At 34.1% G+C, this 14,466-nt stretch overlaps 1 protein-coding gene across 2 annotated transcripts; it reads right to left on the bottom strand.

Moving 5' to 3' along the window:
• Nucleotides 1–2,365: 2,365 nt before the first annotated feature.
• LOC112608573 (olfactory receptor 13C2-like) lies at nucleotides 2,366–7,623 on the bottom strand. Of its 2 annotated transcripts, XM_025360525.1 has the most exons (2): nucleotides 6,589–7,623; nucleotides 2,366–2,489 (listed from the first exon to the last, which is right to left on the bottom strand). In XM_025360525.1, the coding sequence occupies exons 1-2, from the start codon at nucleotides 7,527–7,529 to the stop codon at nucleotides 2,480–2,482; spliced, it is 951 nt and encodes a 316-aa protein (XP_025216310.1). In that variant the 5' UTR covers nucleotides 7,530–7,623; the 3' UTR covers nucleotides 2,366–2,479. The 2 variants fall into 2 exon arrangements, with proteins under 2 accessions (XP_025216310.1, XP_025216309.1); XM_025360524.1 differs by lacking the exon at nucleotides 2,366–2,489 and having other exon boundaries at nucleotides 6,551–7,566.
• Between the last annotated feature and the right edge of the window lie 6,843 nt (nucleotides 7,624–14,466).

Genomic DNA, 14,466 nt, shown 5'->3' with positions numbered 1-14,466 from the left:
ACTATCTGGTGTATAATAAATATAAAGGAAATTACAAATTTCAAAGTAAATTGTGGAAAACATCATTATAACAGAGTCTCTTGGTAAATTTTGATGTGGCCAATGTAACTGCACTATGAGTAGATTCTAAGACAGGATTTCTTGTGCCTTGGAGACAAAGAGATGGAGGCCCAAACCTCAGTGGAAAGCTTCACCTATTTTATCACAGACCAAGGTCAATTGTCCTGAATATTTTATGTTCCAACTTACATTCTGCCTGGAACCCAGTAATTGGAACTCATATCACTGAGCATTTGAAAATTTAAGGTGAAAAAATATACTTGAGGATAAAGCTTTTTTTTTTTTTTGAGAAGATGAAAAGGTTATCTACACTAATTGAGTCAGTGTTATTAACAATAAGCTGACATCCCTTCTAACTGGATCCAAATATTAAAAACGGAGCATATCTCTTTTTTTCAATAAGTATGGATCTATTTATTAAATATTCTGCCAAAATGTAACAGCAGTTAAATACTTTAAAAATTGTGTGTTTCTGACCAACATTTTCCATGGGTCTGGGGAAACTAGACACAAATCTACACGTCTGCAAATTTAAAAAGTATTACAGAGAGTAATGTTCTTTAGACTCATGGAGATTTCAGCATGAAAAAATATTACAGTCATAAAAATAGGGGTACGGTCTGAGAAATGCATAATTGGCAAATGTTATTATGTTGTAAACATCATAGGGAATATTTACACAAACCTAGATGGTATAGCCTACTATACACTTAAGCTACATAGCACAGTCTATTGCTCCTAGGTTGCAAAGCTGTACAGCATGCTACTGTACTGAACACTATAGGCAATTGTGTCACAATGGTATTTGTGTATCTAAAATAACTAAACACAGAAAAGTTACAGTAAAAATATATAATCTCATGAGACCACTATTATATGTTATCTGTCATTGATCAAAACGTTGTTAAATGGCACATGACTTTAGTTCCTTATAGCTTTAGTTAACCTTACATCAGTATTCATTCTGTGTGCAGGGCATGGCCTCCAGAATTTCCCCAGAACCTCCAAATTTCCTTGACATTGGTCTGAGCAACAAAGAAGTGTCTTCACATAAAGAAGACACTTAATGAACTATATATGAAAACCCTGGGGACTTGATTTTTAGAACTCAAGGTAGTTCATGGCTATGATAACTCAAGATAATATTAAATAATATATTTCCCCCAGGTTTTTATAGATAACAGAACATCAGTTTCCCCAGGCCAGTGGAGAATGAAAACTATGGCTTTTAATGTTAGTCTTTTCAAAGTCATGGCAGACAACACATCCCGACATCTTCAAACTACCTCAGAATTTAGGGACCAAGAATAACATCTCATTTTTAAAGATTTCATTTTACATAGCTTTTAGTATAATAGAAGCTGTCTATAAGAGCCTGAAAAGGCTAATTGCAAGAAGATCATCAAGGATATCTTATAAAGCAATGGAATATAAAAATCAATAGAACAAAAAGAAGTATATGTGCAAATGTATAGCTATGAAGCAATTTTAAGGGAACTGCTGAATCCCTAGCAATGCTGAGGAACAAGGGAGTATTTGAAATTTTCTATTTGGCTATAGATATTATCCCATTACATTTTGACGTTAAGGATAAGTTATAGACCAAGGTGTAGAAGCTCAAAATAGACTCATCATTATATACCCCTCATCTCATAAAATACAAGCCAATAAGCATAATTTTCTAATATGAGAGCTAACATGTTCCAGTAAAAAATGTAGAGTTGTTTTGTTTTGAACCCTCATTCTTTTACTTGTTATTTAATGATCACATATCATTTTAGATGAGTTGGTTGCCAATCTCTCCAAAATAAAAAAGAAAAGACAACCAAAGACGTGAAATAACTGTACGCTGAAAACTATAAAACATTGATTTAAAAAATTGAAGAAGACATAAGTAAACTGAAAGATATTACATGTTCGTGGATTGGAAGAATTAATATTGTGAAATGTCTATATTACCTAAAGCAATCTACGGATTCAATGCAATCCCTATCAAAATTCCAATGTCATTTTTCATAAAAATTGAAACAACAATCCTAAAGTGTACATGGAACTAGAAAAGACCCTGCCTGGGAAAGCAATCTGGAGCAAAAACAAAGCTGACAGCATCATATGCTGCAATTTTAAAATATGTTATAAAGATACTGTAATCAAAAGAGCATGGTACTCAGATAAAAATACAAATATCAACCAATGGAATAGAATAGAAACTTATTTCCAAACACTGAAATTTATTTAATTCTTTTCATTAGGTATTGCAATCAGAGAAGTGTATTTTGGCACTTTAGAACTTTGAGAGATGAATGTGAAACAGCAACAAGAACCCATCTGTTGAACCCTGGTTTTTCTCATTGATTTCCATATTGTGATTATAAAATTACTCGTACCTTTCTCATTTACTTGTTAAATGTTACTGTCTTCATAAATTTCTTGTTTGTTCAGATCTATTTTTCTAATTTTCTGATTCCTAATTTCTATTTCTAATTCTATTTTTCTAATTTATTGAAATAAGAAGAAAATTCTTATTTCCTTCTTCTTACTCCTCTATTTCTTTCTCTAATGAAGGCACTTAGAGCATTTTTTGTTTTATTATAGACTTTGTATTTTGTGGGAATTTTTTTACTGGTTTCTAGATAATTTTTTTGTTTTTCTGTTAAGTTCCTCTTGAATCCAAGCATCTTTCTTCATTATTTAGTGATTAGGCATTTTCATTCTATTTTTACTATTTATTTCCCATTTTATTTTATGTATGTATGTATGTATTTACTTATTTGTTTATTTTTCTGAGACGGAGTCTGCCTCTGTCATTCAGGCTGGAGTGCAGTGGTGCGATCTCGGCTCACTGCAGCCTCCACCTCCCTAGTTTAAGTGATTCTCCTGTCTCAGCCTTCTGACTAGCTGAGACTACAGGCATGCACCACCACGCCTGGCTAATTTTTGTATTTTTGGTAGAGACAGGGTTTCACAATGTTGGCCAGGCTGGTCTTGAACATCTGACCTCAAGTGATCCACCCACCTCAGCCTCCCAAAGTGCTGGGGTTACAGGCATGAGCCACCGCCCCCAGCCCCATTTTATTGTAATATGAAAACATGACTATAATTCTATAGTTTGCACATTTTGTAGTATTTGACTATTTTACAATAAGCACATATATCCTTTGGAATTTCAGATCTAGAAATAAAATAAAGGTAGTTGTCATCCAAAAACAGCATAAAAAACATTTCATAATTTCAAAGATAAAATATTACTTACACACCATAAATTAGGAGCCCCCATTTTTGTAAAGTGCATGTTATTTTTACTAAAACAAAACAAGCTATTTTTATAGTCTTTTCTGAAATATTAGTGCTAATATTAAATTCCTTCCCTTCTCATATCTCAATTAATGTCAGATCTTCCCCTAATTTAAGATTTAATTCCTATCAATTGTGATTAAGCATCATTTTTGGACACAGCATGTGATGGTGTCAAGGTTCTTTCATAAATAATTAAATTAATTTTCTTTTGTAAGTTATTTTCCAGAAATGTAATATACTTGCTATGAAAGTTGAGAAGCAGGTAATAGTTTCTTTGATCATTTCAGATATGCTGCCAAGAAATACTGGTGTTTGATGTCATGACAAGTAACCTGGAAAAGTAAACATGCTGTAGTATGAAGAATAACTAACTCAAGAAAGAATAGCCAGGTGTGTATGCTTGTCTTTAACTTGCATACTTTGAGGTTTGGGCAAGATGTATTAACTTCCATAAGCTTTGTGGCCTCATCTATGAGATAGTGACACTATAGCCCAGATCACAGGATTTTAGAGAGATGATGTATGTGAATTAGCTGATAGCCAACATATTACTACTTTTTTTTTTTTTTTTTTTTTTTTTTTTGAGATGGAGTCTCGCTCTGTTGCCCAGGTTGGAGTGCAGTGGCGCGATCTCGGCTCACTGCAAGCTCTGCTTCCCAGGTTCACACCATTCTCCTGCCTCAGCCTCCCAAGTAGCTGGGACTACAGGCGCCTACCACCACGGCCGGCTAATTTTTTGTATTTTTAGTAGAGATGAGGTTTCACCATGTTAGCCAGGATGGTCTCGATCTCCTGACCTCGTGATCTGCCCGCCTCGGCCTCCCAAGCTACATTTTTAAGTGTCCATTTTAGAAGTCCCCAGGACCTTAAAAAGTTGACATAATCTCAAGCTTAGAATATTTGGAAATTGGGCAGGCATAAAACTGTACAAAAATGATGAAATAATTTGTTGGATTAAGAGCAATGAAATTTTGCCATTTTTGCTGTGTCTCTACTCTTAAATCCCAATCATGAACCTGTCTTGGGACTTCAGTGGGATATAAAAGCATGTCCTTCGCTCCTGTTGCACCTCCTTCCATATAATTTTCCTATTCATGGATATAAATATATATTGAATCACATTATAAATGTCATGTTCTAAATTGAGTGCAATGGGAGTAAAGAGGGTAGGAATACAGAGAAATACTTACCTTTGTAGATTTTGCTATCTGGTAGAATTTTCACCAGGAACATGCACACACTACACATATGCAAACTAAACACACACACACACACACACACACACACACACACACGCACAGATACATACTTGGTGTATCACATAAGTTTATCTTACTTTGTCTCCAAATTAGAGAAAACAAGTTGCTAACAACAAAATCATCCTCCTTAAGCTTTTAAAATAAATTTTCTGAATGAAAACTCCTCCAGAGGCCCAAGTATTAAAATAAAGCATTATGTCAGTGTTACAATGATAGTGTATTTTGCCCAGCAAATTTGAACACATAAATATATCAAGACAGGTAACATGTCTTTATTTTCTTCAGACCTTGATTCTACAACCCTGTGAGAGGAAAACTCTCCTAATACTCTCCTGCGAGGAGAAACGTGTGTTTTAAAATTTCTTCTTGCTTTAACAAATTTTCTATCAAAAATTTATAAATCTGATATAAGACTATGGAGCTACCTCAGTCACCCCAGAGAATTTATGAAACTGGCTGGATTTAAGCTGTGAAGGAAAACAACATTAGAAGTTGAGCATTCAAGACAGCCTGCCTGTGGGTCAAACATAAAATGCCTGACTTCCAGGGCTTTCTACCTACCTGGAATTCCTAGTGGGTGCAAAAAGTCCAATGAACTGGTGTATGGGAACTAATAGATTCTCATAGCCTATTTTGTCAGGATGTAAATTTAATTATCAATGATCTCAACTCTTGCCATCAGATTTAATCTGTAAACAGCTATGATGGATATATTTAAATATAGTTTGTGACTGCTTAATATTCCATCCACTAAAATTAACAAGTGAACTTGGGAAGATTAAATGAGTGACTAAACCTAAAAGATTCCACAAGCAGGTAATTCTTATTTGTCTGTGTAAAATATGTTTATGCCCAATATACTCTAAATTCGCTGGTCCATTAATAAAAATTGATTCAGCCAAACTGATTACCTAGAATGTGGTTCACTCCTGAGCACACTCTGTCATTCATCTTGGGCTGTAAATTTAAAATGTTCTTCACATAGTGTAAAAAGTTGACATAAAAACCGAGGAAAAGCAATATAATGTCTGACATTCCCAAATCCTCTTCTTCCTCAAATCAACCTGGTTAGTAACAGAGACAAGACTTGAATAGTATTCATACTAAAAATCAAGAGCTTGGACATTCTTCTAAGACTTGGAAAAATATTGGAATTCCCTCGGGATAGCAAAGAAATCTAGCATCTTCTAAATGGGCATTGATAGGACACTCCATTCAACCCAGAACTAGTCCACATTATTATCTGGACCAGTAGACTGATTTTCAAAACCAATTTTTAATTTTACAAAATGTTCTTTATGCAAAAGCCAACATATAAGTTAAAGCAAAGAAAGATCATAAAGCAGGATATCCTGAGTGATTGCATAGGCCCTGCTTTTAAACTCTATCTGCTCCCTTGATAGTCCCAAATACTCAGCTTCACACATGAAAAAGATGTAATACAGAAAAAGAAAATGGTATTTAATGACTTAACAGGATCTGGAGATTAATGTGAAACTATAACACAAGGCTTGTCACTGGAAAATGTGAGTGCAGTATGTTGGGGTTTTTTCCATTTTGCTTTTTCTCAACAGATGGCCTTATTTATTTTGAAAGATTCAATTAAATGTTGCCTATGAAATAATTTTATGCAAAAAAGTGAACATAAAAAGGCACATCGCAACCAATTCCAATCCATTAAGAAAAACCATAATAGGAAAGATACTGTTCAAAATGTTGAAAAGTGGCCATTTCCCACTATTAGAGTAACAGGTAACCCCTCTTTCTTCTTCATCCTACTGCCCTGTATCTTGCAAATTCTCTAGAGTGAACATGCAATAATTTTGAAATGCTGTATCTCATTATTTTAACATAACGTATGAAAATGCAGAAAAACAGTAAAAGTATCCAAAATTCTAACATAGTTCTGAAGTTTCAACAATATCAAGTGTGTTCACACTCCAGTACATTTTGCACTCACTTGCTAAAGAACCTTCTGTTCAGTAGGTGTTTCACTGCCTCCTTCACATCCTTGTTTCTAAGACTGTAGATTAAAGGATTCAACATGGGAGTCATCACCCCATAGAATATGGATATAATTTTGTCGGTAGCTTCCAAGTAGTCTGAATTAAGTGTCTTTTTAGACTTGGGCTTCAGGTACATGAAAAGGATGGTCCCATAGAATATTATGACCACAGTCAGATGGGCTGAGCTGGTAGAGAAAGCTTTGCTTCTCTCCTCAGAAGAGCTAATTTTGAAGATGCTCACAATGATTAACGTGTAAGAGACAATGATTAATAACAAAGGTGTCAGTATGAACAATGTTGTGGCCATAAGCATGATGAACTCATTGCCTGAGATGTCAGCACAGGCCAATTTCATGACGACCAGAATTTCATAGGTGAAATGATTGATGATGTTATTCCTGCAGAAAGGCAATTGTACCACAAACACTGTTTGTACTGCAGAATTGACGGCTCCTATGATCCAGGACCCAGCTGCCATGGACACATAGGCATCCTTGCTCATGATGATGGGATATCTCAGAGGGTTGCAGACAGCCACATAGCAGTCAAAGGCCGTCATGCCCAGAAGTACACACTCTGTTGTCCCCATGGCCAAGCCAAGGAACATCTGCACTGCACAGCCAAAAAGGGAAATGGTCTTTCTTTCTGAACGCAAGCTCACCAAGGTGGAGGGAATAGAGGTGGTGGTGTAGCAGATGTCCAAGAAGGAGAGGTTCCCCAGAAAGAAGTACATAGGGGTGTGAAGGTGAGGATCCAAGATGCTGATTAAAATGAGAGTACCATTTCCCAGAAGGATGACCACACACATTATGAAGATTAATGCAAACAAGAGTAACTCAAGCCTTGGGTAACCAGAAAGTCCCTTCAGAAAAAATTCCACCAGAATGGTGTGGTTTTCCCATTCCATTTTACTCTCTCTTTAACCTGTAAGACAGAGCATGTTAAGACAAATATTTATCTTACTCTGATTGCTTTCAAGCATGTATCAATGAACATGTACCATAATTCCCAAGGAAAAAGAAAAATAAAAAAGGAAAAGACCAAAGAAAGAAGAGAGAGCATAAAGAAAAGTAACAGAAAAGAAGGAATTATGAATAGAAAGAGGGAAGGGAATGAACGAATGAGTGAATGGAGAGAGGGAAGGAAAGATAAAACTAACGTGTTTCATGCTACAGCCATTTAATTCATTTAATCTCATCACAGTTCTAGGAGAGGGGTATTAGTATCTATATTTTACAGAAGAATAAATCAAAGTGGGTATGTTAAGTAAACTTGATCAAAGGTAAATAGCATATAGCAGAGCTGAGATTCAAACCTAAACCTTCTTGTTGAAGCCTGAACTTTTTGTCATATCTGTCATCACATATGTAAGCTGAAGGTTATAATAGAAATGAGCATTGTATTATGTATAACTGAATGCTAAACTATTTTTATTGGCTATAAATCACCACACAATAGATCAATGGTCTTATCACTCCTTGAAATTATACTATGTCACGTATATTGTCTCTCTTTCCCAGTAAAATGTACACTTCATTAGGGCTGGTACTTATTCTTGCTTACTTCCACAGCATCTGTAGGTAGAATAGAACAGACACCAACGCAAATGTTCAAAAACATTTGTTGGATGAACGGACAAAATCAAAGGCAAAATAATTGCTACATTTCTTACTCTGCACCAATCCTCTATTAACTGTTTTCTTTGTTCATTACATAATGGAGTCTGAATAGCAAGCCTATGAGATAATTACTGTTACTATTAGTATCACCAAGCCTGTTGTGTACAGCGGAAAATAAGGCACAGAAAAGTTAAGTAATTTTCTTAAGGTCAATTTCATACAGACAAATAAATGAAAGAGCCAGGACTTAAACCCAAGCAGTATGGCTTCAGAATTCGAACTCAAATACTTATTTTGCAAAGAGAATTTGGCTCACGGACTAGAATACCTTGTAATCTAATTAACAGTACTAATATTTCAAAAGAAATATAAGATAAAAACTGTGATTGTTCAGAAAGAAGATTTCAATATGGTAATTGATAGTAGTTGATTCTGATACTTTATATTTTGCTAGAAAAGTACTCATTTCTGTAACAAATGCTTTGTCACAGAGTTGCATTTGATCTTTATAATTCTTGTGTCCTCCCTTACATGAAAAGTTCTCACTTTCATTATGATGCCTGTTTGACTTTCTTTTTTTCTTTATTCGACTCCCAAGGGGTTTTCCTATATTACAGGTCTTTAAAAAAAAAAAACAAAACAAAACAAAAAAAAAACCAGCTTTAGAATAGCTTTATCCTGTTGACTTTTTGCATTTCATTAAGTTTCTGTCTTCATAGGTTTCTTGTTTATTTGGATCTAGTTTTCTAATTTTCTGATTTCTAATTTCTAATTTCTATATTCTAATACTATTTTTCTAATTTCTTGAAATAAGAAAAATTCTTATTTCTTCCTCCTTACTCCTCTATTTCTTGCTCTAATGAAGGCACTTAGAGCACTTTTTGTTTTATTATAGACTTAGTATTTTATGAGAATTTTTTTACTGGTTTCTAGATAATTATTTTCATTTTTCTGTTTAGTTCCTCTTAAATCCAAGCATCTTTCTTCATTATTTGGTGATTAGGTATTTTCATTCTATCTTTATTATTTCCCTTTTTATTTTATTTTATTTATTTATTTATTTTTATTTTTATTTTTTTCTGAGACAAAGTCGTACTCTGTCATTCAGTCTAGGGTGCAGTGGCGCCATCTTGACTCACTGCAGCCTCTACCTCCCTGGTTCAAGTGATTCTCCTGTCTCAGCCTTCTGAGTAGCTGGGACTATAGGCATGCACCACCATGCCTGGCTAATTTTTGTGTTTTTGGTAGAGACAGGGTTTCTCCATGTGGCCCTTGCTGGTCTTGCACTCCTGAACTCAAGTGATCCGCCCACCTCAGCCTCTCAAAGTGCTGGGGTCAGAGGCATGAGCTACCACGCCCGAGCCCATTTTATTTTAATAGAAAACCTGACCTATAATTCTCTAGTTATGAACTTTTGTGCAGCCAATTACATGATGTATGTTGTAAATGTTAACCAAAAAATGTGATTTCTCTTTGGGAAGATACATAGTTTTAAATACATGGACAAAACATGTATACATGTAAAATTTATTAAATATATTGTTAAAATCTTTGAAATAACCTATTTTCTGCCACCTAGATTTAATGAATTCTATGTAAATATTGTTATCAAATTCTTGTATACCTAGGATCCTTTTGTTATATAGGTTTAGTTTCTATGTTGTTTAGTGTAGATAGATTTATGCTTAATATATCGTCTTCATAAATTATAACTTATTGTTAATGATGTATCTTTATTCTATTTGACACTTTAAAGTTTAATTCTACTTTTATGATATTGATATTACACTCCCGCTTTCTTGTAGTTTGCTTTTGTCTGCTATCTCTTTGTACAACTTCTTATTTTTAACTTCTCTTTTATACTTTATTTAAAGTATACTACTTTTAAATAACAAATATCTGAGTACATTTTAACTACTTTTTAAATTTCGGAGTCATTTATGAGAATATTCAGACTATTCTATTTAACTTAATTATTAATGTACTACATCTTATTCTTTCCATCATGCTTTATTTTTATTATTTGAATTATTACATTCTCTTGTTCCCACTTTTTTATTTTTGCTAATTGATGAAGTTGTCATTCACTATTTGGTTTCATTAACTTGAACACTGCTCATTTTTTTCATTCAGTGAGTGATTGCCTTCTTTTTCTCTCGTCTCATAATTTAACTTCTAAGGCCATAAACTGTTTTCTCCAGTAGGGTGTGCTCTAATCACCTTAATTATCCCTGAAATGGAAATGAAGCCAAAACTCAGAATACTTTTACTGCCCCACTTTTATCCTAATCTCCTAATTCCTAGGTTTTACTGGTAGAATACTTACAAAGTCCTTACAATCTGCCTTTCTGAAAGTTCTTTTGCAGCCTTTAGATTATACAAGCTTGGATAGTCAATGTGTCTACCTGTCTATACATCTATTCATTGATCATCATTGATCCTTGAGGATTGTATTTATTGTTTTGTGTTTGATTATAGTATATTTGCAGAAATTTTCCTCAGATGAGAATGTGAGTAATATATACTCAGATCAATCCCTATAGATTATCAAATGTCTTCCTTTTATCTCGCAGGCAAAAGTCTGTGAATTTTGACCTACACATTCTGTGTCTGGGATGTAGCTTAAGGAAATAATAAAGATAGTTATATACAAAATGCAACACATAGTTATCTATTTTATATATAGAAAATATGTTATATATAACATAAATATATGAATTATTATATATACAGTATACACACAAATTGTGCCTGTTATCATTAATTGACATATCTTTATCCTATTTGATACTTTGTTATTAGCTGAAGAGAATATTTAAGAAACCAGTGACCAAAATCCCAGGGAACTTTCAAGCAGAAATTCCCTAATACCTCCCACTCTGTGGCAATATTTATCAAAATAACTAATACATACATATAACATTTGACCACAGACTTACTTCTGAGTAATTATCATACAGATATACTGGCACATGTTAAAGTGATTTTAGTACAAGTGGATTCATTAAAGTATTATTTGTAACAGCAGATGTAGCAAACAATTTAAATTTCCACAAGAAGAAAACATAGAAACAATGCAACACTATACTGCTGTCAAAAACAGTAAGGATGTTTTGTGCACTGATGGGGAAAGATCTTCAAGAAACATTAAATGGAAAAGTAATCATCAAACAGTGTACATGGCACACTATCATTTGTGTAAAAAAGATTATATATGTATATGTATATGTGTATATATACATGCACATACTTTTGCTCACACATAGAGCAAAGATCTATCTCTAGAAAAATAAACAATAGCTTGTTAGCCCCACAAAAGGGAATATATAGCTTATTAATTGGGTGGGAGTGTTAACAGTATCCTTTAGTATATTTTAAAAATTTTGAACCTTGTGAATATATTTCCTATTAATAAAATAATATTTAAGCTAAAGAGTTCTTCTTTGTGGATTCCTAGCCTTTCTCCTTTCATCTTTCCAATAGCACACTACATTAATGCCGTCCATTGCCGTAGGACATAACTACATATGTTTGAAAATTGTTCTAACTTGTTCAATATCACACACTAAATGGTAACTGCTGAGGATGAACAGGTACTTTATAGTCACATTCCCAATACTTAAGATAATTTATTTAATATCAATAGGACTTGCAGTACTATGTCTGTCTCATTTCCTACCAACCAGCTCTAGGCTATTCTTTGACCTGGCTTAGGGTCTAACATCCAATTCCATGTCACTTTTTTTCCACTAAACGTTTTAATGTTTTTATGATCTAAGAAAGTTCCTAGAATAATATTACGGCTCAGTACATTTTGGCTATTATTCTTTTCCGTTTTCAGGTTCAAGGAGCCTTTTATCTTCAGAATACTTCTTCCACCTAACGTTATGAGGTACTTTGCTCTGAATCTCAGGTCCATTTTCTCAATTTCAAGACATAATTACTCTCCTCGGGATCACTTCAAACCCAACCTGATTTCCCTATTCTAATTCCTCCTATCATTCGGTAGCTTATAATAAAATTTACATTTTCTAGAACTTTTCAGATTGTCTTGATTAAGATATTAACTACTTGAGACCCCAAAGAGCATATTGCAATGTGGAGTTCTTTGAATAATAGAGATTATATGCACACCTGCAAAAATCTGCTCTCTGCAAATATCATTGTTTCATGAGCTACCTCTGTGCTACAAGATACACTATCAAGCATATTTCATAATATTGTCAAGGTCACAGACTTTAGAGAGGGCTTGGTTCAAATGCCATCTCTGTCCCTTGTTAACTAGGTGACCTGGACATGTCTCTGATCGCCATCGTCATCAGTAGAATGAAGATATGGACAACATCTATACCACGTACTTGTGCGTAAGATTAAATGAAATGATGTGTGTAACTCACTTAGCACAGGAATGGTTCCTATTGTTAGTGGTTTCCTTCATGCTTGTCTTTTATGACTTTTCATTCTGTTAAGAGTTTTTTTACATCCCTGAACTAGTCATTATCATCCTTCCATGAGGTCAGGGATATGTAGCTTACTTAGCCAGATTGCACACAATGTTCTAATGAATGGTATTATTTTCATTTTTAAAAAATTCTGATACATTTTATCATGGTCACTCCAACCCTTTGGATGCGAGTGAATTAGGTGGCAGAAAAGAAAAATCATCCAAAAGATCCGCCTTTTATCGAAGTCAATCTATTTCATAAAAAAGATAGGGGTTTTTTTCATGTTGATAAGTTTATTGTGTCCTCTTATACTTGACAGTTTTATTGGATATAAAACCTTGTCTTTTTTTTTTTGAAGTCTTTTTTATTATTATTATTATTATACTTTAAGTTCTAGGGTACATGTGCACAACATGCAGGTTTGTTACATATGTGTACATGTGCCATGTTGGTGTGCTGCACCCATTAACTCATCATTTACATTAGGTATAAAAGATAGGATTTTAATAAGGTGCCAGTGTGTTCCCAGTTTGAAAACTTAACATGGCTGAGTTTTTCTTGACTGAAACTATTTTAACATCTTGAGCAAGCCTATTAACATAAAAGAGGAAAAGGAAAGTTACTATGACCTAATGACAGAAAAGCAAATATTCAAAATAGTCACCAAAGCTAATGCAAGCACATACGGATATTCCCTAAGATGGTCTCTTTCTGACTGTGCATTCCTTTGGCAAATTATAGGTTTCAGATCCCAAGAGATTATTTAGCTTTTTTTAAATTTTCCAAATTTGTCATAATGTTCTCCTCACATGATATTGTTGTATAAAGGGTCTCTGGCACAGTATGTAGCACACAGTCCAACTTGTTCATGGGTAACTGAACCAAATGGACCTGAGTTACCACTAGGGAACCACAGTCAAGGATTTGTTTAATATGAATTCTGTACTAAAGAACACACGATCTGCTATTTACTGTGTAATGAGCTTTAATTAGCTAAAGTAGATGACACAGTGTCCAAGTACTTTGTAATGTCATAAAAAACTGCACAATGACAAAAAGTAATTCATAAGGGCTGGGCAAACTCAGTTTTTGTTCAATTGCCTTTGCATGCAGAACCCCTCTTTTGGTCTCACGGCTTTTATTTTGTTCCTACTACATTCCAGCGAATAGACACTTAAATTCCATTTCCAATATTCAAAGTCACTCTCAAATGACGGGAAAAAAATATCATTTTCAAACTGATTTTACCGATCAGTCCAAGTCTGGCTTACAGTTGAAACACTGTTCTTGTTTTTGCAATAACTTACCTCCAAACCAGAGGTTGTCTCTCTTTATAAGTTGCAACAGCAACAATTTTGTCTTACTTTTCTACTTGCAGCCAGTCTTCATAGCCACTCATTAGTAGCTGAATCTCCAAAGAGGCAAGAAGAGTGAGTAATCATTTTGTCGTAGAAATTGATTGACTAGTTGATGTTTACAGAAACATGGTGTTATGGACATGATTACTAGGATAAAGTGTCATGAAATTCCTCTAGTTCAGAAAAAGTATCATCGGATTCCTCTAGTTTAAAAATAGAAAGAAAATTCGTATTTGGCAATAAATTTTAGGACTAGGGCAAATTGAATTTGCCTCTGAAGTGCATGCTGAAATACCATCCCATTGTGGAGACCCACAAATTCCTAAAGATCTGCCTCAGGATTTAAGAAACGATTTAAATATTCTGCTCTTAAGGACTCTTCTAAACCTCTGTGCATAACTTTAAATGGCCTGCAAGATGAA

This window comes from Theropithecus gelada, chromosome 15 (genome assembly GCF_003255815.1).
Source record: "Theropithecus gelada isolate Dixy chromosome 15, Tgel_1.0, whole genome shotgun sequence".
In the NCBI taxonomy this organism is placed as follows: domain Eukaryota; kingdom Metazoa; phylum Chordata; class Mammalia; order Primates; family Cercopithecidae; genus Theropithecus; species Theropithecus gelada.
The sequence above is the reverse complement of the archived record's forward strand: the minus strand, read 5'-3'. Positions and strand labels throughout refer to the sequence as shown.